Raw genomic sequence first — 27227 nt, forward strand, 5'->3', positions numbered from 1 at the left:
CAGGAAGCTGCGCATGGGACGTACTTGGACATTCCAACATGACAATGATCCAAAACACAAGGCCAAGTCGACCTGTCATTGGCTACAGCAGAATAAAGTGAAGGTTCTGGAGTGGCCATCTCAGTCTCCTGACCTCAATATCATTGAGCCACTCTGGGGAGATCTCAAACGTGCCGTTCATGCAAGACAGCCCAAGAATTTACAGGAACTGGAGGCTTTTTGCCAAGAGAAATGGGCAGCTTTACCATCTGAGAAGATAAAGAGCCTCATCCACAAATACCACAAAAGACTTCAAGCTTTCATTGATGTTAAAGGGGGCAATACACGGTATGTAAACGGTTGATCAGGGTCATTTGGGTCGTTTCTGTTGCCATCATCATTTAAAAAGAGTAAACACAGTTGATTGATAATAAATGGCTACAGCAAAATCACAAACCATGAGTGAAAGAAAAGTTTTTGTGTTATCATTCATATTCTCTGAAAACTGGCCAATAAATAATAAATTCTGCCATGGTATGTAAACTTCTGAGCACAACTGTGTATATATAAATATTATAAATACCTTTTTTTTTATAAGTGATCACATTCCCTCCGTTTTCAGCTGCATAAGAGCTGAGGGAGATGAAACAGCAGCACACTGAGCTCGTCAGTGAATGGCTGTGCAATGGGAGCATGTCAGGTCAAGTCTGATCATTGGAGGAGAGCACACAGTTCCCAGCATAGCTAGAGAACAGACCACGGGTGTGTTCTCCTACTTATCGTGGTCAGTTTATAATAGAAAAGCAGAGGGACTGGCAGGAGCACCAGGCCTTTCACATAAAGGAAGCAATACAAAGAGAACAGGATATTTTTTTCATACACGTACATGGTACAGCAGCCACATATCAGGAATATCAAGTGTTGGGTTAACAAATGCTTTAAGTTCCCCCCATCCAGGTCCTTTGATGGTGCTCCTTCCAAATGCGGGAGACCACTAATCCAGTACTGATGTGCTCGGACACGCAATGAGAAGTGAGTAGAACATTTCCCCCTCAGAAAGCTGTCACCAGAACAGATGCCCCCATTTGAAGATTCCTCATTATCTCTCGTTCTAGAGACACCTTCTAAAATGTTGTATTTCCCATCACACAACTTGGTGAAAAGAGAGGGTGAATCTACTCACTGGAGAAATAGACATTAATTAAAAAAACAAAAAACTGCTTTATGAGCACAGATCCACTGCTGATCAGAGCAGGCAGATGTATGGGCCTACATGGAGGGAGCAGGGGTCCTCTTCTGCTTGTTTTTAGCAGATCTGATTAGATCAGAGGCAGGTAGGTGTAAACGGAAACATAGGTCAGTTTACATCCACCAATTCCTAGGGATGAATGGACCATCCGATCAGGTCCACCTGAAAAACTGACAGGCGGACCTGATTGGAAAGGTCACATTAGGGTGTCATAAACCATGCCTATTTCACCGAAAAACAAAAAAGGGATCTAAATGATATACCACTGCAACCAGACCTCCTCAGATGTTGGTTGGGCCCAACTTCAGACACACAAAGCTTTCTGTATGTGAGAGACCGCATGAAGTGGTAATTGCTCTCCTGCATTTAAAACGGGTATAAAAAAGGGGTTCTCAGATCACCAGCTTAAAGACAAAATCGAGTTGGGTGGACAGTTGCACTACATATAGGAATAGATGTGATCATTTACAAAATGTTCCCTAAATATATTTCAAAGCACCGTTTTCACTTTGGAATGGAGTTTCTATTTTAAAGACAAACTTTAAGCAAAGCTGAACAGTATAAAAAAGTGGAAAAATACCTTTCTTGGTTTGCAGATCTGAGAAAAGGAATGCAAAGCAAATATGAAATGCTGCAAAATGACTAAAAAGATAATAGAAAGAAAAGGTGTCAAAGACCTCATTCTAGGAAACCCTACAGAACTTGTGTACAGAATAGCCCTCAGATGTCCTGTGTGGCTGCATCACATTTGGTCCTTGCTAGAACTGTTTCCAGTCACCCCTGGAAGAGGCTTCTTGTACCTCATTAAGGTGCTTTCCGGCCTTCAACACTAACTGTGATCCTTGTGAGAGCTGAACAGTTTTATGACCTGCCAAGCCCCACATTAGGATGACCTATGACCTCCCTCTGTTTTTAGTCATTTGATCATTAGGGATAGCACTTAGCTAGCTTGTTAACATTACATTGGGTGGAGAACACAATGCAAGAGTGTTCCTCCTTCCAGAATGTGCAGCACTGCCTTCCTAGAACAGAAAATACTTCTACATCATCGCTTCCTCGGAACACATGGATAGGATGGTGGACAAAGCTCAAATAGTGGTTACACATTAGGCCATATATCCGGTTTCCAGCAAGATGTAAAATATGCAGGATAATTAATATAGGATTTTAAGGCCCAGACAACCCAAAAGTTGTGTTTTAGCTCAAAGTGGAGCCACTTGCTTGGTGGGCCAAGGCAGCTAGATTCTTGTTTATTAACATATATTGGATGCTCCAACAGTGAGATCTTTCTGCCATCATTGCCAACCTTGTCCTGGTCTACCAGGGAGTTTTAGGTGTTCCTGACTACCTTCACGTGTTCCAGCACCTCCTGTTACATTCTCAATAAAATAAGATAAATAAAAAGCCACCAAGGACAGTGGAAGCTCCAATGGGCACTGCGGGGGGAGAAGATCTGAGATCTTACCAGCAGCGTCCCTAAGAGATAGGGTCCTTTCACACAGGGCGGATCAGTGCTGATCCGCCCCGTGGATATCCGCTTGCTCAGTGGGGATCGCCGGAGCGATCTCCGCTGAGCAGGAATCTGACAGGTCTGTCTCCGCACACTGCGCAGGGACGGACCTGTCACAGCGCCGCTCTCCCCTATGGGAGATCAGGTGACGACGGACTGCAATGTCCGCCGTCACCCGATCCGATGACGGATGGAAAAATAGCTTTTTCTTCCGTCACACTTTTTCGGATCGGAGCGGGTCGGATGTCAGCGGACTTGTCACTGCTGACATCCGACTCTCCATAGAGCTCTATGGTGCATCCATTCAGGCGGACCTGAACAGATCGTCCGTGTGAAAGGGGCCATAGGAGAAACTGTCAGGTAGTTTAACATCTACTAAAAATCAAGATACAAGCTTTCAGTGGACTGACCCTTTAAAATGCAAGAAGGCTTTTTTCTTTTGGCTCTTCTGAACCTAATGATTACCTTACCCCCCCAACATACTTGCACTGTAATTATTTGGTACTCAAAGTTTCCAGAAACCTTTCCATATTTATTTTTTAATGCAATTTCAAACATCTTTCATATACACCATCTTGTAATTTAAGTTTTATCTCTTTATATTAAAGCTATTGTGTTTCTTGAGTTCTTCTAACATTTACCTGAAAGCCACCTTTAACGGAGCTTTCTCACTTCTACTTGCGTGTTGTTCCATATTTTGGTTATTATACTTCAAATGCAAATTCTGACTTAGATAGTGAAATAGTTATTAAGGCTGAATAAAGACATCCAGTTTAACCCGAGTGTGTTTAATATCATTACCATTTTCAATATCTCTGAACATGGTGTTTACTAAGAAACGCATCTAAAAGTTTTTTGAATTTGTACATCTTTACTACTCTAACAGTAAAGAACCCCTTATGCAGTTTAATTTTGAACCACTTCTTGCCCAACTTCATTGTGTGGCCACGTGTCTTCTTCAGAGACCTTAAGTTAAATAGATTCCTTCCTAGTCTACAGTCCCCATTTAAATATTTGTATATTGCGATAATATCTCATCTTAAATATTTCCACACTACAGGTAGAATAAGTTTGTTTATAGTCACTCCTCATAACTAAGGTCCCTGATTAGCTTGGTTGCCCTTCTTGACTCTCTCCAGTTCAAGCACATCCTACTTGAGGATTAGTGACCAGAATGGGGCAAGATGTGGCTGAACGATTAACCACTTAATGTCTGTGTTATAGCTGAAAGACAGCTACAGCGCGGACCTCAAATGCCGGGAGGGCATCCATGTACATCCTACCACTCTCGCACCCCAGGGGGAGCGTGCTCTGTGATCGCAGAGTTCTTGGGACTCAGCTTATCACAGAGCAGGGTAAAGGGCCAATGACAGCAGGCCCTTTACCACGTGATTGGCTGTCAGCCAACGACAGCTGATCACGGAAGTAAAGAGAAGCCGGTTACTAGCTTCTTTTTTTTTTCCTCTTCTCCCTGTCAGCATGAAGAAAAGAATAATGCTGGTAACAGTCTTCTGTTAGAGGGACATCTGTCCCCTAAATGCCCAACAGTGCTGCCAATCAGTACCCTCCAGTGCTGTAAATCTGTGCCCACCAGTACTGCTAATCAGTGCCTGCCAGTGCCGACAATAAGTGCCCATCAGTGCTGCCAGACAGTGCCTCCTGATCAGTGCTGCCTATCAGTGCCACCTATCAGTGCCCATCAGTGAAGAAGAAAAATTGCCTGTTTGAAAAATTTTATAACATAAAACGAAAAAAATATTTTTTTTTTCAAAAATTTTTTTGTTTAGCAAAAAAAAAAAAAACCAGTAGCGATTAAATACCACAAAAAAATAAAATAAAAAATAAAAACTATTTGAAAATTGGCCTGGCAGGAAGGGGTTAAGAGTACCCAGTAAGCAAGTGGTTAAAGTTTTATCTCTTGAATAAATACCCTTTTTAATGCACGCTAAGTCTGCTAGCTTTGCTTGCTGAAGCTTGGCATCATATGCTACTGCTGATCTACAAGCCGTCAAAAAGTTGGGATGCAGTTTAAAATCTACGAAAAAATAAAACCAGGATGCAATGCTTTTCAAATCTCATAAATACTTTTTTTTTTTTTTACACAACAGAAAACTGAGAAATTGAGAAAATTTACCATTTTAAGGGAAGAAAATAGAAATTGAGGGCAGCAACACATCTCAAAAAAGTTGCGACATGACAACAAAAAGCTGGCAACGTATGAACTTGATTCCAAAACATTTGGGACAGGGCCATATTCATCATGTTCTCTCTTCTTTTAAGAACACTCTGTAAACTTCTAAGAAATGAGGAGACCAGTTGCTGGAGTTTTGTGAGAGGAACATTGTCCAATTCTTGCCAGAATATATGCTGAGACGTGTTGCTGCCATCAGTTTTCAAAATGACCTTGTTTATTAAAATGGTAAACAACATGTTGTACAGTTTCTATTTCACCAGGTGAAACCAGAGGGGGAAAAAAAGCATATAAAAAGGAAAACTAATGAGACCACCACATCTAATAATCTTTACTTTTGGGTTTAATACCACTGTGTGTATGACTAAGGGAAAATCTTCCACCCTAGAAAGTTGAAATAGGTGTCACGACAGACCAGGAACTTCCAACAAATAGCTAAAAATAAAGGCTTACTAAACAAATATGACCCCCTAAAAAAAAAAAAATAAAAAAAAAAAAAAATCATAAAGAGCATATGTTAAAAAGATCCACGCCAGCCACGTCTCCCCAACTACTCCTCAGGGTCAAACAGTAGCCCTGGTTGCTCAGATAATGCCACCTCCAGCCACCAATGCTCAGAAAGAAAACAAGAGTAGTCACATAGTGTAAAACCTCTCAACATCCTTTTATTTAGATGTAAATAGCACTTACAAGCATCACAGGATAACTGCGCATAACAAAGCCCCTCCGGCCAGTATACAAACTTCCGGGTCACTTTCGGCTGCACGATGACGTTAACATCTAGCTCCGATCTACGCGTTTCATCATATGTGACGTCTTCCAAGCCAAGAGTCTTGGGTGGAAGATTTTTACTTATTCATATACACTGTGGACTTTTATGTTATTTTCTTTGGAAATTGCTGAAACTTAATGATATGCTTTATTGACTAGTGCAACACAGTTGATTTACATGATTTGTGACTATGAAAAATACACGATATTACCAAAACTATTGGGGCGCCTGCCTTTACACATACATGAACTTTAATGGCATCCCAGCCTTAGTCCGTAGGGTTCAATATTACGTTTGCCCACCCTTTGCAGCTATAACAGCTTCATCTCTTCTGGGAAGGCCGTCCACAAGGTTTAGGAGTGTGTCTATGGGAATGTTTGACCATTATTCCAGAAATGCATTTGTGAGGTCAGGCACTGATGTGGACTAGAAGGTCTGGCTCGCAGTCTCCACTCCAATTTATCCCAAAGGTGTTTTATTGGGTTGAGGCCAACTCAATATTAAACCCTACGGACTAAGACTGGGATGCTATTAAAGTTTATATGCATGTAAAGACAGGTGTCCCAATACTTTTGATAATATAGCATCTCTTATAGTGTGCTTGCTGCTTTCTCACGTGAGATTTGTTGCTCAAGAGCAGTTCTCTTTTCACTTTTACATAAGTTAATACCGCTTTAACCTGCAGTAAACGTTGCTGAATGCCAAATCCACTGCTTTATAAATATATCTCATTAAGCCCATCACTAACCAACATTTTTTATGTTGATTTGGATAAAGCAGGAGAGGGTGTTAGAGCTGATGAGTGCTTTTTATCGCTGTCTGGGCAGCCCCTCTCCATTTTCATGGGGAGGTGTTCTGTAGTTCTATCCTGGGGTGAAAACATGGCTCATCCATAAGACCAATAAAGTGATTGTTGTCGCCCTCGTACAGGAAGTGTTACTGGCAGGATCAGCATGTGAAAATGAAAGCAGAAAAAAAAATCAAATTATTGCAGCCATCACATATGGGGGTTCAGATATACTTTATGTCCATCGTTCTGAGGCCTGAATGTGACATTTTGGCGGTTGGATCTGCAGTTATCTATTATTCTATCTGGGCAAACATGACACCATAGTAGGACTTTGTAATGGCAGAGCACAAAAGTAAAGTTTACTGGGGGGGACGCTCATCACTGGTGGGACACCAGTGGGGGGCACTCACTGGTATGAGCCAGCAGACAAGAATCTGTAAAAGTGACTTAAGTGTTCTTAGTTTTTATCAATTATAAGCCTGGGGGTGTATAAGATGCAAACCTGATCCATAAAGCAGACAAAATGCAAGAAGTTCAATAGGCTGCCTATTCCCGTAGGAGATAATTATAGACCAGAAAAACCAGGGTGGTTATCTGACCAGCAGAGAGCTGTGTTCACATTCCTGCCCGGCTTGTATCCCTGAAATATTTACAGCCTGTATGTTCAGTTGTGTTAACCTTTCCAACAGGAATGTTGCTGGATACAGTGTAGCGTCTTTATTATTTCCCAGCAAGCAGCTAAAAAGGTTAGAACTGGGATGTACTGGAAGCCAGATCTCACTGAACAACAATGGATGCTCACATCGGGAAGGTGGGTGTAAGTACCTGTGTAAGACAGGCCGAGTCCACATGGATGCATTCAGCACTTGTGTTGACGTACAGAAAGCTCCACTGAAACAAATACTGCAGGGTGAGAAACCAAACTACATGTTAACAGAGCTGTAGGATTAATCGTTAAAAAAATGTCAATCTCAATTTAACCCCACCACACGATCTTAATCCAGCATCTCCATGATTCACATAACAAGTGTAGAGCAGTTTCCTGCTCTCAGCTGTCAAAAAAATAAATAAAAAAAAGCAGCATGTTTATCAACATTGTTCAGTGCTGAGAGATAAAAGGAAATGCATCTTTCATTTACATATCAAAGGGATGAACTTTGGTCTGCAAATGAGGTTAGTTTAACCACTTAAAGGAGAAGTCCAGCCTGAGCTCTTTTGGCTGGACTTCTCCTATGGGTCACAGGAGTGCAATTCATCTTGCACTCCTTGACCCGTTTTCCGCAGAGCGGTCTGAAGTCCGCTCTCTTCTGATGTCAGGGGAATAAGTACAGGCCCCCATCACCACAACAACAAAGTCTGGATCCACCAGGTGCCTGGACTGATGCCTGTCTCAGCGAGCCGCTGAGAGCCTGAGATGGCCGCTCTCTGCCCTTCCACAGCTCAGCGCTCCAATGGGAGTGGAGGAGCAGAGAGGAGAGCTGCTGACTGACAGGCAGCAGCTCTCCGCTCAGGGAGCTGAGAGAAAGAACCGAGCCATCGGCGATGTTCAATCGCTCGGTTCTCAGTGCAGAGGTGCCGGAGGACAGATGCTGTATCCACCTAGGTAAGTATAATGGGTAAATAAAAAAACAAAAACATACTTTTATTTTAAAGACTAAGCCTTTTTTCTGACACCTGTTGATTATAAGTTAAAATCTGTATTTGTTGCTAGAAAATTACTTAGAACCCCCAAACATACATTTTTTTTTTTAGCAGAGACCCTAGAGAATAAAATTGTGGTCATTGCAATATTTTATGTCACACTGTATTTGCGCAGCGGTCTTTCAAACTATCAAAATTTGAATCCATCTATGACCAGCTTAAGCAGTAATTGATGATCTAATCAGAGTCGTCGATTGACTCATTTTTGATTCATCTGAGAAAATGGATGTGGATTTGTAGGATTCATAGGGTCACCAAATTCCAGAATCCATAAGAAAAAAAAAAATAATTCATATAAACTGCATGAATCTCTAGAAACTGGTCAGATCTGAGTGAATTCAAGTGCACAGATCTCACTAGCAAAGTCCATAAGTAGGTTTGAATTCTCCAGCAACAATCAATTTTGGGTAGACTGACCTTTTAAATAGACACTTGCAAATTTGTTTTTTGTATCCTTGACCACTTCAATACTGGGCACCTATACACCTTCCTGCCCAGACCAATTTTCAGCTTTCAGCTCTGTCGCAATTTGAATGACAATTGCACGGTCATACAACACTGTACCCAAACTACATTTTTATCGTTTTGTTCCCACAAATAGAGCTTTCTTTTGGTGGCATTTGATCACTTCTGGGATTTTTATTTTCTGCTAAACAAATAAAAATAGACCAAACATTTTGAAAAAAGAATGTTTTTTTTTGTTTCTGTTACAAAACTTTGTAAATAAGTACGTTTTCTCCTTCACTGATGGGGCTGCACTGACGGGCACTGATGAGATGGCACTGATGGGCGTCGAAGATGGGCACTAACATGCGGCACTGATGGGTACACATAGGTGGCACTGATGGGCACTGAAAGGCAGCATGAATGGGCACTGATAGGCGGCACGGATGGGCACTAATTGATGGTATGGATGGATGCCAATCAGTGCCAAACAATAATGCCTGCCATTGTGGGCACTGATGGGCATCCATTGTGGGCACTCTTTGGCATCCCTGGTGATCTAGGGTGGCATACCGGGTGGTGACATCCCTGGTGGTCCTAGTGTGGTCCTCCTCGGGGGGGGGCTGCGCTAATAAGCAAGCAGCACAGAGCCCCCCCGTCAGCGGAGCAGCCGATCAGCTCTCCTCTACTCACGTCTGACAGACGCGAATGAGGAAAAGCCAATCAAGGGCTCTTCCCGTTTACACTGTGATCAGCCGTGATTGGACACGACGATGTCTGGTCAGGATAATGAAACCACATTGCTGCCGTCATTTTGCTATATGGTGGGCAGCAAGTGGTTAAAGCTAAGGCAAACATATGCTTCATTCCTCCTGAAATGTGAGGAAATAAAAGCAAATTGTTAAAAAGAACACCGTACCTACTGTGAAACATGGAGGCGATTTTCTTAGGTTTTGGGGCAGCTTTGTCAGGGAGCGCCTTCAATCTGTGTATTAAACACCTGGAGTTAGACATACTGTCCAGTGTCGGAAGGCTCTGTCTCAGTTGCAGGTCATGGGTTCTCCAACAAGACCCAAAACATACAGCTAAAAGCATCAAGAACGGCCCAAAACAAAACACTGGACTATTTTGAACTGTTCTTCTATGAGCCTGATCAGAATCATATCGAAACATCTAAGTAAAAATCTGAAACATTCACTCTAGAGACGGTACCCTTCAAACCTGAGACAGCTGCAAAAGTTTGCTAAAGAAGAGTGAGCCAAACTACCGGCTACCAGGTGAAGAAGTCTCACTGAGAGCAACAGAAATGGCTTGTGTGAAGCGATTAAATAAAAGGTCGTGCAGCAAAATATTAGACGAATGGACCCATCAATTTTGTCCATGCCATTTTCATTTATTTTATTACTTCAAATATTTTGTTGAATCAAAATCAAAAGTAAAAAAGTGTCACTTTGTTAAATATGGAAAAAACTATGACGAACAATAATTACTTTGGTCAGGCTCAAGTTATTTTAGAGAAAACTGTGGCTTCTTCTTTTCATGGAAGGGCAACAACACATTTGTCGACATTTGTAAGGAAAACTTTAGGGCCTGTTCAAAAGCAGTACTAGGGTCTTACTATGTTAGGAAATTCATAAAAAAAAAAAAAAAAAATTCACATAAAGCACTGAAGGACACCAAAAGCTCCCCATCATGCCAAGCATTTAAAGTTAAACTCTAAGAAACCTGAAATTTCTCCCTTGAAGTTGGGCTGCGCCCATGCGCTGCAAGGATCAGCTGCTCATTTAGGTCTAGAGGGCATGGAAAAGTAGATTTACTTCCTGATCCTCCACCCTGCAAGCTCCTCTGCCCTGTAAAACCGATCTCTACTGCATCTTCTTCCCATGCTCCTGGCGGTCTAAGGTCCTCTGATGTCATTGAGACCGATGACCATAGCTCTCTCATAAAGGGGCAGTCTTCCACAGATCGTGGGGGAGCCCCATCTGCCAGGAGAGTGGAGTATCCGGTAAGTAAATTGCTTTTATCATCCCCCTAGACCAGTGATGGTGAACCTTGGCACCCAAGATATTTTGGAACTACATTTTCCATTATCCACTCTACAGTGTAGTAGAGCATCATGGGAAATGTACAAATGGGGTGCCAAGGTTCACCATCACTGCCCTAGACTAAATCAGAAGGTAAACCTTACAATGTGGGTGCAGCCTTACCCCAAGGGGAAATTTCCCGGGCTTCCAGAGATCAGTTTTCAGATATTAGGATAATAAATGTCTCTGCATGTTTTAGATGGTATCTGTTTTTCAGTGTGTATTTTCAGTGACAGTTTCGGTTCTATATAGAATTTCTTAATTCAGAAAAAGAGAACTGCTTACTATAAACTGACACATTTCTTTTATTTAGGAACCTTATGTGGTTTGGGGGTTATGTGGCAGGGGCCTGCGATAATCAGTACTATGCAGTATCCCATTGTTCTGTACACACAATGGCTTTTTAGCGAGTAAGCTGTCCAAGGAAAAAAAAAGCAGCGGATTAAAATAGAAAAATAATTAAGAAATCAATGGCAATTAAAGTGGAAGTAAACCCAGCGATTTAAACAGTTAAAAAAAAAAAAGGCATGCCAGGAATGCTAACTGCACATTGGATGTGCTCTCAGCCAAACTATCAAACCATCCAATGGCTGGTGTCATAACGAATCACATGTGCAGCACCATAGCAGTTGAAGATTAAACAGAGGCAAAGATGGCAGCTTCCTTGGCTGAAAACGATAGGGGAGTTTACTTCCACTTTAAGCATCATCTGGGGGGGTCACCATCTACTTCTGGAACTAAAATGACAACTCCGAGATAACACAATCATGCCCATCGTAGAGCCTGTGCAGTTGTGTTCACATACAGCAGGGATATGCAATTAGCGGACCTCCAGCTGTTGCAGAACTACAATTCCAATGAGGCATAGCAAGACTCTGACAGCCACAAGCATGACACACAGAGGCATGATAGGACTTGTAGTTTTGCAACAGCTGGAGGTCCGCTAATTGCATATCCCCGACATACAGTATTGTCTGACACAGAGCCTCTTGATTTGAGGACTTGCTACAAAGGTAAAATGTTGCGATCTGATCACTGGGGAAGTGAAGATGGAAAAAACTCTTCCACTTGCCTGCAGCAGACTGATGACATCATCTCAGCCTAGGCAATGTCACTGGAGCTCAAAGACAGCTTTTTAATGAAGGAAGGTGAAGTTCATCTAAAATATGACACTGTTGCTATATACTGTGACATATCATGAATTTATTCATGCAAATTTGTAAAGTTACTGACAGGTCCACTTTAATTTTGGTTTATGCTATCTGGTAATATTCTCTAAATGCCTTCACTGCTAAAAATTAAAAAGCAAACCACTATTTTTTTGGCAGACTCGTGAGCCAAGATTTTAAGGCCTCGGCAGGAACACTGTAGACTGTCTATCTGTCTTTTTTGGGTGTAATCTGATATGGTGAAAAGGAAACAAAAAATAATAGACAGAGATCTTTGTAAAAATAGAAAAACGCTCTCTTTGTAATTCGGCTTTTTTTTAATAACCCTCCTAATGGTCGAATTAAAGCGCCTCGAATAAAATCATTTCATCCCACATAAAACAAACATTGCCTCTTTTTTTTTTCCCCTTTTAACTGGGTTTTATAATGTTCTATCAGTTCCAGATGCTGCTGGGGGCTCAGGCCTTCTCTCTTATGATTTAGGAGCCGTGGAGACAGAACGAGAGGGACAGCTGCTTTTTATTTGACAGCTAAATTAACTGGAGAATCAAAGAGGGACTTAAAAAGCGGCCTTTATTTACTCCATTACAGGCGGCGTGTCACAAGGAAAAAAGAGAGAATGGACAGACAGGGCCTATGAGTGGCTAGATTAAAAGTACCCACAATGGCCAATATATGGTGGAAAAAAAGAAAAGAAAAAAAAAGTAGTACATTTTATGCATTACACACAAGAGCAAGTTCTAATGCTCAAAACTAGGATGCTTAGTATAAAAGGGAAGAATTAAAGTGGCGCTCCAAACTTGACCCCCCCAATTTATATTTTTTCTGTATATATAGGTCCAGAATGCCGAACAGACCAACACTGCATAATTATGTTGCAGTGCTCTCTGCAATATTGTCCTGTTAGCCCAAGCTACTGGAGAACTCAGGACAAAGCTTTCTGTTTTCTTAGAATCCTAATAAGTTCTGTTCTAGGTCCTGAAGCCCGGAGACCTTACAGAGCTTTGGGTGAGATAAAGCCTCTATTCCTAGGTCCATGATTTACATGGTAGCCAGACCTCTGTATTAGTGCCAGCTGTGCATGGGCCTTAATATTTGTGAGCTGATTGATGATTAGGACCCTAGAGTAGTGACAGCGAACCTTGGCACCCCAGACGTTTTGGAACTACATTTCCCATGATGCTCATGCACTCTGCAGTGTAGTTGAGCATCATGAGAAATGTAGTTCCAAAACATCTGGGGTGCCAAGGTTCACCGTCACTGATCTAGAGTGTGTTTACAAAACTGTAGAAGGGAATGCAGAATTAAAGTGGTTGTAAACTCTTACAGACCACTTTAAAGTGGAGTTGCCCCCCAAAAAATAAAACTACTTAAAATTCTTTAAAAAAAATAAAAAAAAAATAATTGGCAAAAAAAAAAATTTTTACTCACCTCTAAATACCGGTTGCTAGGGGGTCCCTCGTAGTCTGCCTTCTTCATTGCCCGGGCTGGTGACATCACTTCCCCTCGCGCCGCACATTCACCTGGGACCTGTCATGTGTCCCAGGTGACTGTACGGCGTATCACGGCGCCCTGCGCCGCTCGCGCATGCGCAGTGGGTGCCCGGCTGTGAAGCCACAGCCGGGTGCCCACAGTATGCATGACGGCGCCGCGAGCGGAGCGGGGAGCGAGGGGGGGGCTTCGTTCCCCCGCATCGCTGGAACCCGGGACAGGTAAGTGTCCGATTATTAAAAGCCAGCAGCTGCAGTATTTGTAGCTGCTGACTTTTAATTTTTTTTTTTTTAGGGGGTACCCCACTTTAACCTACATCTAAGCCTAGATTAAGGCTTACCTGTAGGTGCTAGAAATATCTCCTTAGCCTACACGGTTAAGGAGAGATTTCCCTAAAAACGGGCACTGATGTCTACGGCGCGCAATGCCGCAGGCGCACTCGGTGTGCCGTTAGTGAAGGCGATCATGCCGTCACTGACGGTTCCCACATGCCAGAGTGACATCATCGCTGCTCCGGCCAATCGCAGCGCTGGAGCAGCGAGACCCGGAGTCACTACGGCTATCATGGCGGTGACGGAGGACGTGGAGAAGGGTCACTTCGGGGGCTTCGATCTCAGGTAAGTAATTCATAATGAGCTAGTATGCTTTGCATACTAGCTCATTATGCCTTTGTCCTGAAGGCTTTTTTTTTTTAAATTAGGGTTTACTTCCTTTTTAAAGCCCCTTTGGAGGCAGAACTTATGGAAACGGTAAACATATACCAAAGTACTATTTACTGTGTCCTCACTGCAGCAGCGCTCTTCATGTTCCTCCTCTAAAACTGGCCACCGCTCATCTTTCCTGGTCCTCGTGTGGTGTGCCACCATGCCAGCCTGGGCCCGCAGGAAAAATGCTGCAGAGAATGGAGCCCATGTTAATACATAAGCACCGTTCTCTGTAGTATTCAGTATTGCCCACTCCTGACACTTAAAGGAAGGACAGAGGACAGCATGTGACTGGGCAAAAGACTGCTGAAAATAGGTATGTATAAGAGGAATTTTTATAAGAAATTTACATGGTATAGGACGAGAGACTAGAGTGGAGATCTACTTTAATCAATAAATCAGATGAGAATGAGAAAGGCACTATCTGATCACAAATGTGCTCATTACAGTGACAGTTCCTTGTCACCTATGGCTCAGTTTTGTCACATCTGTTTACACAGTAAACCACATGCAAGACATGAAGTAATTTTCTCAGTCTCGAGGTTGGGTTTCTGGTCTCGTTCCGACAGACTGTGACAACCACGACAGCGAGCGTCGATGACGAGCCCAAAGAAATGTTCTCACGCACCGGCTTTCAGTTTGATACTCACGTAGTCAGGAAGTGGAGAGTCATCCGAGCCAAGCTGTCCTCGAAGAGACTGTGTGGCTTGCTCCAGGACTTTGTTGTGCTTTTTAGATAGCAACGCAAACAAACTAAAGAGAAGGAAAAGACAAGAAAAAAAAAAAGTAATTAATACTGAGAGATAAAACCCAGATAGGTCTATATTCCTTCATGGGAGCGGGGTTTAATACAAGATCCCAGAAATACCACTGGCTACTGAAAAAGAATACCGATAAGCACTATAACGGGGTTACTTGACATTCAAGATTATTCAATTTTCCAGATTTATGGACCTGTTTGAAAATGTTTTTTCATAGCTAACCATTTACAACATTTTTTTATATGTACAAATTATCACTGAACTTAAAGCATGCAGAGCCCGTATAATGACATTCACAGGACCCTCTGCTGCCATGAACAGCCTCTCACTGAGATGCATTAGTAGAGGCAGCTGTAGGCCACTGTGTGCCGAAGGTTGCTTAACCACTTTCAGACCGGACCATTTTGCTGGTAAATGACCAGAGGTCTTTTTACACTTTGGCACTGCGCTGCTTTAACTGGTAATTGCGCGGTCATGCAATGTTGTACCCAAACAAAATTTGCGTCCTTTTCTTCCCACAAATAGAGCTTTCTTTTGATGGTATTTGATTGCCTCTGCGATTTTTATTTTTTGCGATATAAACGTAAAAAGACCGCAAATTTTGAAAAAAAATGATATTTTCTACTTTTTGTTATTAGAAAAATCCAATAAACTCAATTTTAGTCATACATTTAGGCCAAAATGTATTCAGCCACATGTCTTTGGTAAAAAAAAAGTCAATAATTGTATATTTATTGGTTTGCGCAAAAGTTGTCACATCTACAAACTAAGGTACGTTTTCTGGAATTTACGCAGCTTTTAGTTTACGACTGCCTATCTTATTTCTTGAGGTGCTAAAATGGCAGGGCAGTACAAAACCCCCCCAAATGACCCCATTTTGGAAAGTAGACCCCCTAAGGAAATTGATAAGAGGCATGTTGAGCCCATTGAATATTTTATTTTTTTGCCTCAAGCGATTGAATAATGACAAAAAAAAAAATTTTTTTTTTTTTTTACACAAAGTTGTCACTAAATGATATATTGCTCACACATGCTATGGGCGTATGTGAAATGACACCCCAAAATAAATTCTGCTGCTTCTCCTGAGTATGGGGATACCACATATGTGGGACTTTTTGGGAGCCTAGCCGCGTACGGGGCCCCGAAAACTAAGCACCGCCTTCAGGCTTTCTAAGGGCGTAAATTTTTGAGTTCACTTCTCACTACCTATTACAGTTTTGAAGGCCATAAAATGCCAAGATGGCACAAAACCCCCACAAATGACCCCATTTTAGAAAGTAGACACCCCAAGCTATTTGCTGAGAGGCATGTTGAGTCCATGGAATATTTTATATTTTGCCACAAGTTGCGGGAAAATTACAAACTTTTTTTTTTTTTTTTTTTTTTTCACAAAGTTGTCACTAAATGATATATTGCTCACGCATGCCATGGGCATATGTGAAATGACACCCCAAAATAAATTCTGCTGCTTCTCCTGAGTATGGGGATACCACATATGTGGGACTTTTTGGGAGCCTAGCCGCGTACGGGGCCCCGAAAACCAAGCACCGCCTTCAGGCTTTTTAAGGGCGTTACAGTTTTGAAGGCCATAAAATGCCAAGATGGCACAAACCCCCCCCAAATGACCCCATTTTGGAAAGTAGACACCCCTAAATTTAGGGGTACACTAGTGAGACTAGGTAATAAATGGCGGGTGCCCTGAAACTATAAAAAAATAACTAACCAACCAGCGTCACCTGTAACAGTTATATGGTGATCACTGGTGAAAGGGTTAACTAGGGGGCAATTAGGGGGCTTTATGCGGTAGTATATGGGGGTCCCTGGCGCTATAAAAAGCTGCAGCGAACCTAAATACCTACCTGCCTAACTAGCGTCACCTGTGACACTAATACAGCGATCAGAAAAACGATCGCTTATTAGGCTGGGTTCACACTGGAGCGATGCGGGAACGCCACGAATGCGCGGCGGGTTCCCGCATCGCATGCCTCCCGGCGGCAGTTCACACTGCCCTATGCGAACTGCTGGGAGTGTCAGTGAAATGTTACTGACACCCCCAGATCAGTTCGCATATCGCAGTGCGATCTGCAAACTCGGATCGCATGGTGTGAACACCCATGCGATCCGATTCTGCTGCGGGCCAAAAAAAGGGTCCCGTGCGAATTTGCGGCGGGTGCGGCGGGTGCGGCGAATGGCTGAACTCGAATCGCACAGAGATCGGATGTGATTTGCACTGCAGTGCGGTGCGAATCACATCCGTTCTCATAAACCGCTGCAATGTGAACCCAGCCTTAGTGACACTGGCGACGGGGGGTGATCACGGGGTTAAACCTTTATTGGGGGGGTTAGGGGGGTACATTAGAACTAAAGGGGGCTAACTCTAACTGCCCTAACAGTTATTACAGTCACAAATGACACCAATGCAAAAAAAAAAAAAAAAATGACATTGGTGTCACTGTGACTGGGGGGCAGGGGTAATTGGGGGGGTGATCGGGGGGTAAAGGGGGGGTGTGAGTGTGCCTGGCATGTTCTACTGTGTGTGTAGAGTGTTGGTGCAACTTACTGATCCGCTCTCCTCCGTGTCTGAACGAAAAATACCGACACGGAGGAGAGAATACATCACTTCCTCTCCTGTGTTTACATTACAGGAGAGGAAGTGATGTCACCGGGGATTTCTATTCGTCGGGAGCGATCGCGAGGGGGTGGCCATGAATGAATGGCCGTCCCCTCGTCCGGGATCGCTCCCGAACGAATACCGACCGCCGCAGGCACCGGGCAGGGGCCCGATCGGGCCCCCGACCCGCGGGAGGCAAGGGACGTACATGTATGTCCTTATGCCTGCCCGTGCCATTGTACCGACGTACATCGGCGTGCGGCGGTCGGCAACTGGTTAAGCAGCCGCATGCCCACTGACATACTGACAATATCTGCATTTGGAGATTGGTTCGTCACCAGAAAAGGAATAGAGAGGAAATCTTCCAATGCGGACAACTAGTTCTGGTGACAAAAATGGATTCCCTCACATCCCGTTTTCACTGTAAGACAGGAAGTGAAGGAAATCTCCCAAATGGACGGGTACACAGATGGGGGGAAAACCTTGTAGCGTTTTTAAACCTCCCCTACTCAAAATGGAAAAAAAAAAATTGCCGTTAGTTCTACTTTAAAGTAGAATTCCAGTTAAAATGAAAAATCTACTTTTTTTATTCTAAAAACATAATAAGCGTTTATATTAAGTACTATGTGGATTACCAAATGTCTGATTAGAAACAATAGTCTAATCCACAAATTGAGCAACCCTCCTCTCTTTTACAGACAGTGGTTGCCCTGTACATCTGAATGTGGCTGCTCATAGGCTCCACTTCAACGTGGTTCTAAAGGCAGGAGGATTTTCACCTTAAAGTGGGATTCCGCTCTTTTTTTTTTTTTTTCCTTACCTGTCTCACAGGTGGGCGAGTGCTACCTTCGATTGGCATCCACGTCCGGCGTTTATTTGACCCCCGGCGCGACGAATCTTTTCCTCAGGATGACTTATAAAAACCTGCTCTGGCGTTTTCCATTTTAACTGTGGGCGTCTGAAGCCCACAGGCATTTACTTCCTGGTATATGATGACGTCTGGCTCCCAGCATGCTCCGCTCCATCTTGCACATGCTCAGTGAGAGCAGTGTAATGGCAGATACAGCTGCCTGCCCACATTAAAAATGGCAAATTCGTACACGCCCTCGTCACGTGACCGGCGTCCTAACGAAATCTCGCGAGATTTCGCAATTTCATTGTCCCCCATGGATTCTTGGGAAATAGCTTACAAATTTCCCAGGGACCATTGCGAGGACGATAGCCACGCCTACTCCCACGGGAGGACAACCCGGAAGTCAGCTGAAACATCAGAAATAAAAGGTAAGTAAATAATATTTTTTTTTTTCAGGGTTCGTTTAGGTAAGTATGCTATCTGTTGATTTTAATAACATGTACTTTCATTTTTAGGTACCAAACCACTTTAAAGCGGAATTCCACCCAAAAGTCGAACTTCCACTCATCTGATTCCTCCCTCCCTTCGGGCACCTTTCAGGGGGAGGGGGTGCAGATACCTATATAATACAGGTATCTGCACTCACTTCCGGGAATAGACTCACGCCCCTTCCCACACCCCACCCCCCCGCTGTCTCCTGGGAAACACACAGGACCCAGGAGATAGAGGGGACCACTTACAACATGCAGCGCGACTCGCGCATGCACAGTTGGGAACCAGCAAGTGAGCGATTGCTCGGCTTCGGCTGCCGACATTGCTGGACACCAGGACAGGTAAGTGTCCATTTATTAAAAGTCAGCAGCTGCAGTATTTGTAGCTGCTGGCTTTTAATAATTTTTTTTTTTTTTTTTTTTCTTTTTTTTAGGTGGACTCCCTCTTTAAAGTGATTGTAAGGGTTCTTTTTTTTTTTTTTTTTTAAATAACAAACATGTCATACTTACCACCACTGTGCAGCTCATTTTGCACTCTTCTGGGGTCCCCCAGTGGCTCCTCCCCACATCAGATAACCCCCTCGGAGAAGCGCTTCCCTGAGGGGGTTTCCTTGTGAGCGTGCTCCAGAGTCCAGCATTTGGCATCCATAGCCACCGAATGTATGACTCGGCCCCACCCCCCCAGTGCCCGGATCATTGGATTTGATTGACAGTAGCGGGAGCTAATGGCTGCGCTGCTATCAATCAGGACACGAGACACCGGCTAGAGCTGGTGTGTTCATCCCTGGCGGGAGAAAGAGAGGGTTCAGGCAAGTAAAACAGGGGCACTCGGGGGCTGCTGCACTGCAAGAGGTTTTTCTCTTCAATGCATAGAATGCACTGATGTGAAAAACAACAAAAGTTTACAACACCTTTAAAGCATACTATTGCATTAAATTATAAGTCCACACTAACACTAAAATCCCTGCATCTACAGACATCCATGATCTAACACTAACCTATCTAGCCCTTTAAATAAGAAATCAGTAGACATAACTTTTCTGAAGCCGATCTGATCCGCTATCCAGCGGTGGAAGCTCTGCAGAGGACACAGCAAACAACAGCTGTGAAATGAATGGGGAGTGACGTCACCATTAAGCCTCATACACACAATAGGACTTTGTACAAACTTTCCCTTGGATTTTTGTACAAAGGGCGTCGGCCCTGAACTTGTATTGCATACACACGGCAGGACTTTTTCAGCCAACTTTCACCAAATCATGTGTTTTTTCTGCTCTTTACCGCCACCTTTGGTCAACTTCTGTATTGTTGTCTGATCTTTTGCATTGGTTCTGAGCATGCCTGTTTGTACTTTGTAAAAAAGTCCTTTGGTTTTCTGTACACACGATCAGACTTTGCTCCATCGGACTTTTGTTGCCAGAAAGCTTGTCCATTCGCACAGCCAACAAAAGTCCGATGAAAACCAAAAAAAGTTTGTCCGATGGAGCGTACACACGGTCGGATGTTGCTCCAAAACAGCTAATTTGCATGTTTGTTGTCAAAAAGTCTGATCGTGTGTATGGGCCTTTAGGCTTACTATGGGGCTACCGTTATCGGCTACGTCCCCTGCACCCGCCTCTACAGCAAAGTTGCGGCTGACAGCTCAGCGTGAAATTTTAAAGTGTGACATGTTGGGTATCAATTTACTAGGCGTAACATTATCTTTCACAATATAAAAAAAAAAAAAAAATTGGGCTAAATTTAAATTTTTTTTTTAATTTAAAAAAAGTGTATTTTTTTCAAAAAAAAGTGCGCTTATAAGACCACTGCGCAAATACGGTGTGACAAAGTATTGCAACGACTTTTATTCTCTAGAGTGTTAGAAAAAAATATATATATGTATATATAATGTTTGGGGGGTTCTAATATATATATATATATATATATATATATATATATATATATCTTTCTCTCTCTATATCTATATCTGGACTAATATAAAAGTCTTTGGCGGTTTACCACTATTTGTGCACTGTTGGATTTTTTTTTTATTGGGTTCACAATTATATACAAGAGTATATGGAGGAATGGCGATGCGCCATTACAGTGATGGGGATGCATGAGATACTTCCACGGCAGTACACCCATGTGAATGAGGCCTAACTGGAATATACCCGACCAATGTGCACAGTGCAGCACATAGCAGCTGCCAGAAAGGAATTGTGTTTGCAGGGAAATACTGAGAACGAAAGTCTGTGACATCACAGTGTGACTTTGATTTTTTTTTAAAACAGCAACGAAAAAGGCAGATGGAGCCCAAGTCCTTTCTGAAGGCAACCAATACTGTTTCCTTTCCTTGCCAACTTTCTTGAAAGGGTGTTGTAATGTTTAAATCTTTATAAAGAGATCCATTGCAGCACACTGCTCCACCTTCATCTATCTGAAATGAAAAGTATGTACTATTGCTCTACCATAAACAGGATTTCCCAATAAAACCAGAGAGTGGGGAAACTGGTGTGGAAAATTCCTGAAACTAAATACTCTTAGCTACGAAGACAAAATATTTATAAAGTTTGCATACACACAGGCCGAACAAGCTGGGCAGGAGATTTATTTTTAAACCGGCAGCCGTTTGCTTTATGGCCTTTGTGAATCCAGTGTGCCGGCGGTGCGAGGTCTCGCTGAGGAGCCTATCTGGACCAAAAATCTAATCACAGCACACAATTTTAATATCTAAAACATTCCTTCAACTTCTTCATTTTTCCCACACAGATAAAGCGTTGTGGTGTAGATACACTATATTGTCAAACGTCTTTGGCCTTTACACGCACATGAACTTTAATGACATCCCAGTCTTAGTCCGTAGGGTTCAATATTGAGTTGGCCCACCCTTTGCAGCTATAACAGCTTCAACTCTTCTGGGAAGGCCGTCCACAAGGTTTAGGAGTGTGTCTATGGGAATGTTTGATCATTCTTCCAGTAATGCATTTGTGAGATCAGGCACTGATGGACAAGAAGGCCTGGTTCGCAGTTTCCTATTCATCCCAGAGGTGCTTTATCAGGTTGAGGTCAGGACTCTGTGCAGGCCAGTCAAGTTCCTCCACCCCAAACTCGCTCATTCATGCCTTTATGGATCTTGCTGTGTGCACTGGTGCGCAGTCATGTTGGAACAAGAAGGGGCCATCCCCAAACTGTTCCCACAAAGTTGGGGACATGAAATTGTCCAAAATGTCTTGGTATGCTGACGCCTTAAGAGTTCCCTTCACTGGATCTAAGAGGCCAAGCCCAACCCCTGGAAAAAAAAAAAAAACCCACACCATAATCCCCCCTCCACCAAATGATTTGGACCAGTGCACAAAGCAAGGTCCATAAAGACAAGGATGAGCAAGTTTGGGGTGGAGGAACTTGACTGGCCTGCACAGAGTCCTGATCTCAACCCGATAGAACACCTTTGGGATGAATTCTAGCGGAGACTGCGAACCAGGTCTTCCCGTCCAACATCAGTGCCTGACCTCACAAATGCGCTTCTGGAAGAATGGTCAAACATTCCCATAGACACACTCCTAAACCTTGTGTACAGCCTTCCCAGAAGAGTTGAAGCTGTTATAGCTGCAAAGGGTGGGCCAACTCAATATTGAACCGACTAATGCCGCGATCGGACGTTACGACAACAAAATTCATGGGATTTTTTCCAAAGCATGTTGGGTCAAACTTATATGGCATACACACAGTCGCACAAAGTTGCCGGAAATTTCTGAATGTCAAGAACGCGGTGATGTACGTTGAGCCAAGAAAAATGAAGTTCAATAGCCAGTGCGACTCTTCTGCTTGATTCTGAGCATGCGTGGAACTTTGTGCGTCGAAATTGTGTACACGCGATCGGAATTTACGCAAACAGATTTTGTTGTCGGAAAATTTGAGAACCAGATCTCAAATTTTGTGTGACGAAAATTCCGATGGAAACTGTCCGATGGAGCCTACACATGGTCGGAATTTCCAACAAGCATTTGCCGCGGGAAAGTCTGACCATGTGTACGCGGCATTAGACGCCATTAAATTTCATATTCGTGTAAAGGCAGGAGTCCCAATACTTTTGACAAAATAATGTATCACAGCATTAAAGTAGATGTAAACCTAACCACTGAAATCTCATGTAAGCTTTAACACGCTGATATAATTTTAAAAACATTTTCAATATTTACAAATCTGCAGCTATCAGTAAAATAATACTTGGGAATCCTGCCATGAATGTCTATGTCCAGGCACTTCCTGGCATAAGGTGACAACACTCCTTCCTTGTTTTACCACTGTGTCCCTGTGTTGTCACCTCCTTACATGGATTTCTGATGGTGTGACTACAAATTGCAGTTTAAAGAGGCACTAAATGGGCTTGAGAAAATAGTTAGCCCACCTTGAAAGATTTAAAGCGAGACCAAACCCAAAAGCAAATATATATGTTGCAGCTTACAAATTCTTACATGCTTTAGTTTAATTTGTTTAGGCTTTTTCCCCTTATTTAAGCAGGTGATCTGGGCAGTCATTTTTTTAACTTTTGTTTTCTACCAGACCAAATAAACCATTGACCACTGCCAAGGGTGATTACAATGTTAACCACTAAAGCCCCGGACCATTTGGCTGACCAAAGACCAGAGCAATTTTTTGCGATTCGGCACTGTGTCGCTTTAACTGACAATTGCGCGGTCATGCAACGTGGCTCCTAAACAAAATTGACGTCTTTTTTTCCCCCACAAATACTGCTTTGTTTACTGTAGTGCGGTTTTTATTTTTTGCACTATAAACAAAAAAATTGCGACAATTTTGAAAAAAAAAAAAATTTTTTTACTTTTTGCTATAATAAATATCATTAAAATATATATTAAAAAAAATGTTTTTTTCCTCAGTTTAGGCCGATACGTATTGTACATATCTTTGGTAAAATAAAAAAAATAAAAATCGCAATAAGTGCTTATTGATTGGTTTGCACAAAAGTTATAGCGTTTGCAAAATAGGGGAATCTTTTTAAGGCATTTTTATAAAAATGGCATTTTTCTAAGTAATGGCGGTGATCAGCGATTTATCATGACTGCGACATTATGGCGGACAGATCGGACACTTTTGGGACCGTTCACATTTATACAGCGATCAGTGCAATTAAAAATGCATTGATTACTGTGTAAATGTGACTGGAAGAGAAGGGGTTAACCACTAGCTGGCGCTGTAGGGTTTAAGTGTGTCCTAGGGAGTGATTCTAACTGTGGAGGGGAGGGGGGCTGTGTGTGACACATCACTGATCACCACTCCCGATTACAGGGAGATGCTTGTTTACATCAGAATTCCCCTGTTCTTCCTCTCCGTGAGATGATCGTGGGTATCCCCACGGACATCGAATCCACGGAACCCGCAATCATGCTCACAAAGCTCCCGACAGGCACGCCCCCCAACCCGCTTCTCAAAGGGCAACGTACAGGTACGTGATTCTGTACATGCCCTTCTGCCGCAGTATAGGTGCGTGAGGCGGTCGGGAAGTGGATTAAAGGGGTTGTAAACCCTTGATGGTTTTTCACCTTAATGCATTCAATGCATTAAGGTGAAAAACCTCCTGTGATGCAGCTGCCCCCCCGCCCCCCAAAGCCCCCCTTTTACTTATCTGAAGCCAGTCTTTCTAGCGACGGGGACGAGTGCGAATACACCAGCTCCAGCCAGTGACTCGCGTCCTGAATGGATAGATTGATAGCAGCGCAGCCATTGGCTTCCGCTGCTGTCAATCAAGTTCAATGACGCAGGAGCCGGGGGCAGGGCCGAGTCCTACTGTCTGTGTCAAAAGAGAGAGCACCGAGGGATCCCAGAAGAGGAGGATCGGGGCCACTCTGTGCAAAACCAACTGCACAGAGGAGGTAAGCATGACATGTTTGTTATTGTTTTTTAAAACACAAACTTTTAGATATCCTTTAAGCTTTAATTTATTTATGTAAAACTTTTAACCCCAAAAAATGTTAGCTGGAGTCCAGCTTTATTTTCCTAGTCAAGTGGATCTAAATGATGTGTTAGTGCATCTAACACTACCCTCTCTGCTGCTGCTGCTGTCCAAGGATGGCTCAGTTGTGCCTCCAGCCATAGTGAGGACACCCTTACACGGTGTTGTGGAAATTTTATTATATGGACTTATGTGGACATTTTATTCTAGGATGTGCGCTTTATAGATTGTCATCTGTCTCCCTGTGTCTGATTTAACCAAGGAGCGCTCTAGCAGAAGCACACTTGGGTTGAATTGGAACCAGTGGTAAAACCGTTGGCATGAAAACTCTCTCATGGGCTTGGAGACGGTTTGTAAGTATCAAGCGCAATGCGCTGGGCTTCTTGCCTTCAAATACCTATGCACATTAGAGAAGCGAAGTCCGCAGAACCAGAGAAACATATTATATCTCTGTTGTGACTACGCGATCCGTTTTTGGATACATATCTGCTCTAATAAGAGGACATTGATATCTGCCTTGTTGGTATACTCCTACTGTATTTTAACAACAGTAGTAGGAATGTCCTTGCAGATCTGTAAGAACAAGTAGAATGATCTTACTAGATACTGGCTACTCTGAGCAGTGTTAAGTGGGCTCCATGCTGAGCAAGATGGTGGATGTGCATGCATGTGGCTGGGCGGAGGGTAGTATACATGCCTCAAGTGGATGAGATGTGCATTTCCTGTGATGTCATTTTGCATGGAGGAAGCGATTGGCTGTTGGAGCCATGACTCCCTGTTTGTCATTCCTTTTTGTTGCAGATAAATAAAAGGTGCCTGTGCCCATGAGGGCAGGTAGTCGAGCGATGGAGCTGAGAATGTGAGGACGGCGACTCTGTCTGTTTACTTGGGGAGACACAGGCTTAGTAAGATGCATTATACCAAAAGGCTGAAAGAGCACTTATTAGCGCAAGAGGCATGGATTACGCATGACGTATTTAGCGAAATCTCCACATTAACAGGAAGCATGTAATAGGCCAGTGATGGAGAACCTTGGTGCCCCGGATGTTTTGGAAATACATTTCCTATGATGCTCAACTACACCGCAGAGTGCATGAGAATGTAGTTCCAAAACAGCTGGGGCGCCAAGGTTCGCCATCACTGTTATAGGCCAATCAGCAGGTAAGGATAAATGGAAAATAAAAAAAAAATAAAAAATGAATGTAGTCAAAGACTGGTTAAAGCGGAGTTCCTCCCAAAAACTGAACTTCCGCTATAAGTACGAGTGACCCCCTGACATGCCACATTGGGGGGGGGGGGGTAAGCGGATACCCTCTTTTTAGAGTCATCCAACTCCCACTTCCTCCTGGGGCTCTGCGGCACCGGAAGGAAGATCACTTTCCTCCCTGCAATCTTCTGGGACACGTGACAGGTCCCAGAAGATTGCCTGTCCATTCACAGCGTGCAGCACGGCTTGTGCATGTGCCGCTCGTGCCCAGCTATGAAGCCACAGTCCGGTGCCCACAGTTAGAATACTGCCGCTGTGGAGTGGAGGGGGAGAGGAGCGAGGCTTTGTACGCCCGCATCGCTGGACTGTGGGACAAAATAAAAAAAGCAGCCTTTGCAATAAAGTAAAAATTAATAAACAGTTTTAAGTTATTGTACAAATATATATTTGAAATAAAATCTTCATTTTTTTTTTTTTTTTAGCAATAAAATGGTATGGGCAGATTTCTGCCAGTCACAGGCTGCGTCACGCCCCTCCAGCCTGCCTCTCAGAATAAGAGGGAGGTGAAGCCCCCATCAATCTACACGTCAAATAGCGCCCCCATTGTATTTAGTGGGCATAGAGGAGGAGGAAGGGAGTGGGCTGTCATTTTCTACTGTGTATACGCCCACATGTGTGACTCTATAGTCACATGGGCTGCTCAAATGTGACGGGGGAGGAAATGCTCAGCATAGAAACTCACTGAAAACTAAGCATGTGCACAGCTGTCAACATTGCTCTGCAAAAACTCTAGCTGCACTGGGGACAGGGACAGGAGGGGGAGATAGAGAGCAGCAGGATCAACCAGTTTTTTTTTTTGCAAAATACAGAATATAAATCTCATAGTGACCAAGTATGAACAACAAGGAATACACCATTTATTGATAGTTTTTTATGACGTGGGTTTAGTGACACTGATACTGCTTAAACGTTTTGTATACAATTCCATCTAAACTTAGTAGATTGTACAATCTAATTGTAATTGCCAACTTAGACCCGGCCGATCAATATCTGCCTTTATCAACAAATAGAGGGATAGGAAAATCCATCACATTAGGACAGTTTAGGGAATGTGGACTGCCTATCTATGAGAAAATGGAGCTTAATGTTTGCTGTAGGTGCAAGAAATATCAGTTTGTATGTAGAATATATGGTGACACCTCCCGAGGGACTAGTTAATCTGCGTTTCTCAATCTATGGAGATTCCACACACACGGGGTGAACTATA

General features: G+C 43.1%; 1 protein-coding gene across 1 annotated transcript in view; it reads right to left on the bottom strand.

Moving 5' to 3' along the window:
- DYM (dymeclin) overlaps positions 1-27227 on the bottom strand; it is a gene marked incomplete in the record, with an annotated part of 586856 nt that overhangs the window by 161640 nt on the left and 397989 nt on the right. Inside the window, 1 exon segment of the mRNA XM_077463046.1 lies at positions 14735-14837. Coding sequence (XP_077319172.1) covers positions 14735-14837 — 103 coding nt within the window.

This window comes from Lithobates pipiens, unplaced genomic scaffold (assembly GCF_037356315.1).
Source record: "Lithobates pipiens isolate NorthernLeopardFrog02 unplaced genomic scaffold, aLitPip1_a1.2 Scaffold_3, whole genome shotgun sequence".
In the NCBI taxonomy this organism is placed as follows: domain Eukaryota; kingdom Metazoa; phylum Chordata; class Amphibia; order Anura; family Ranidae; genus Lithobates; species Lithobates pipiens.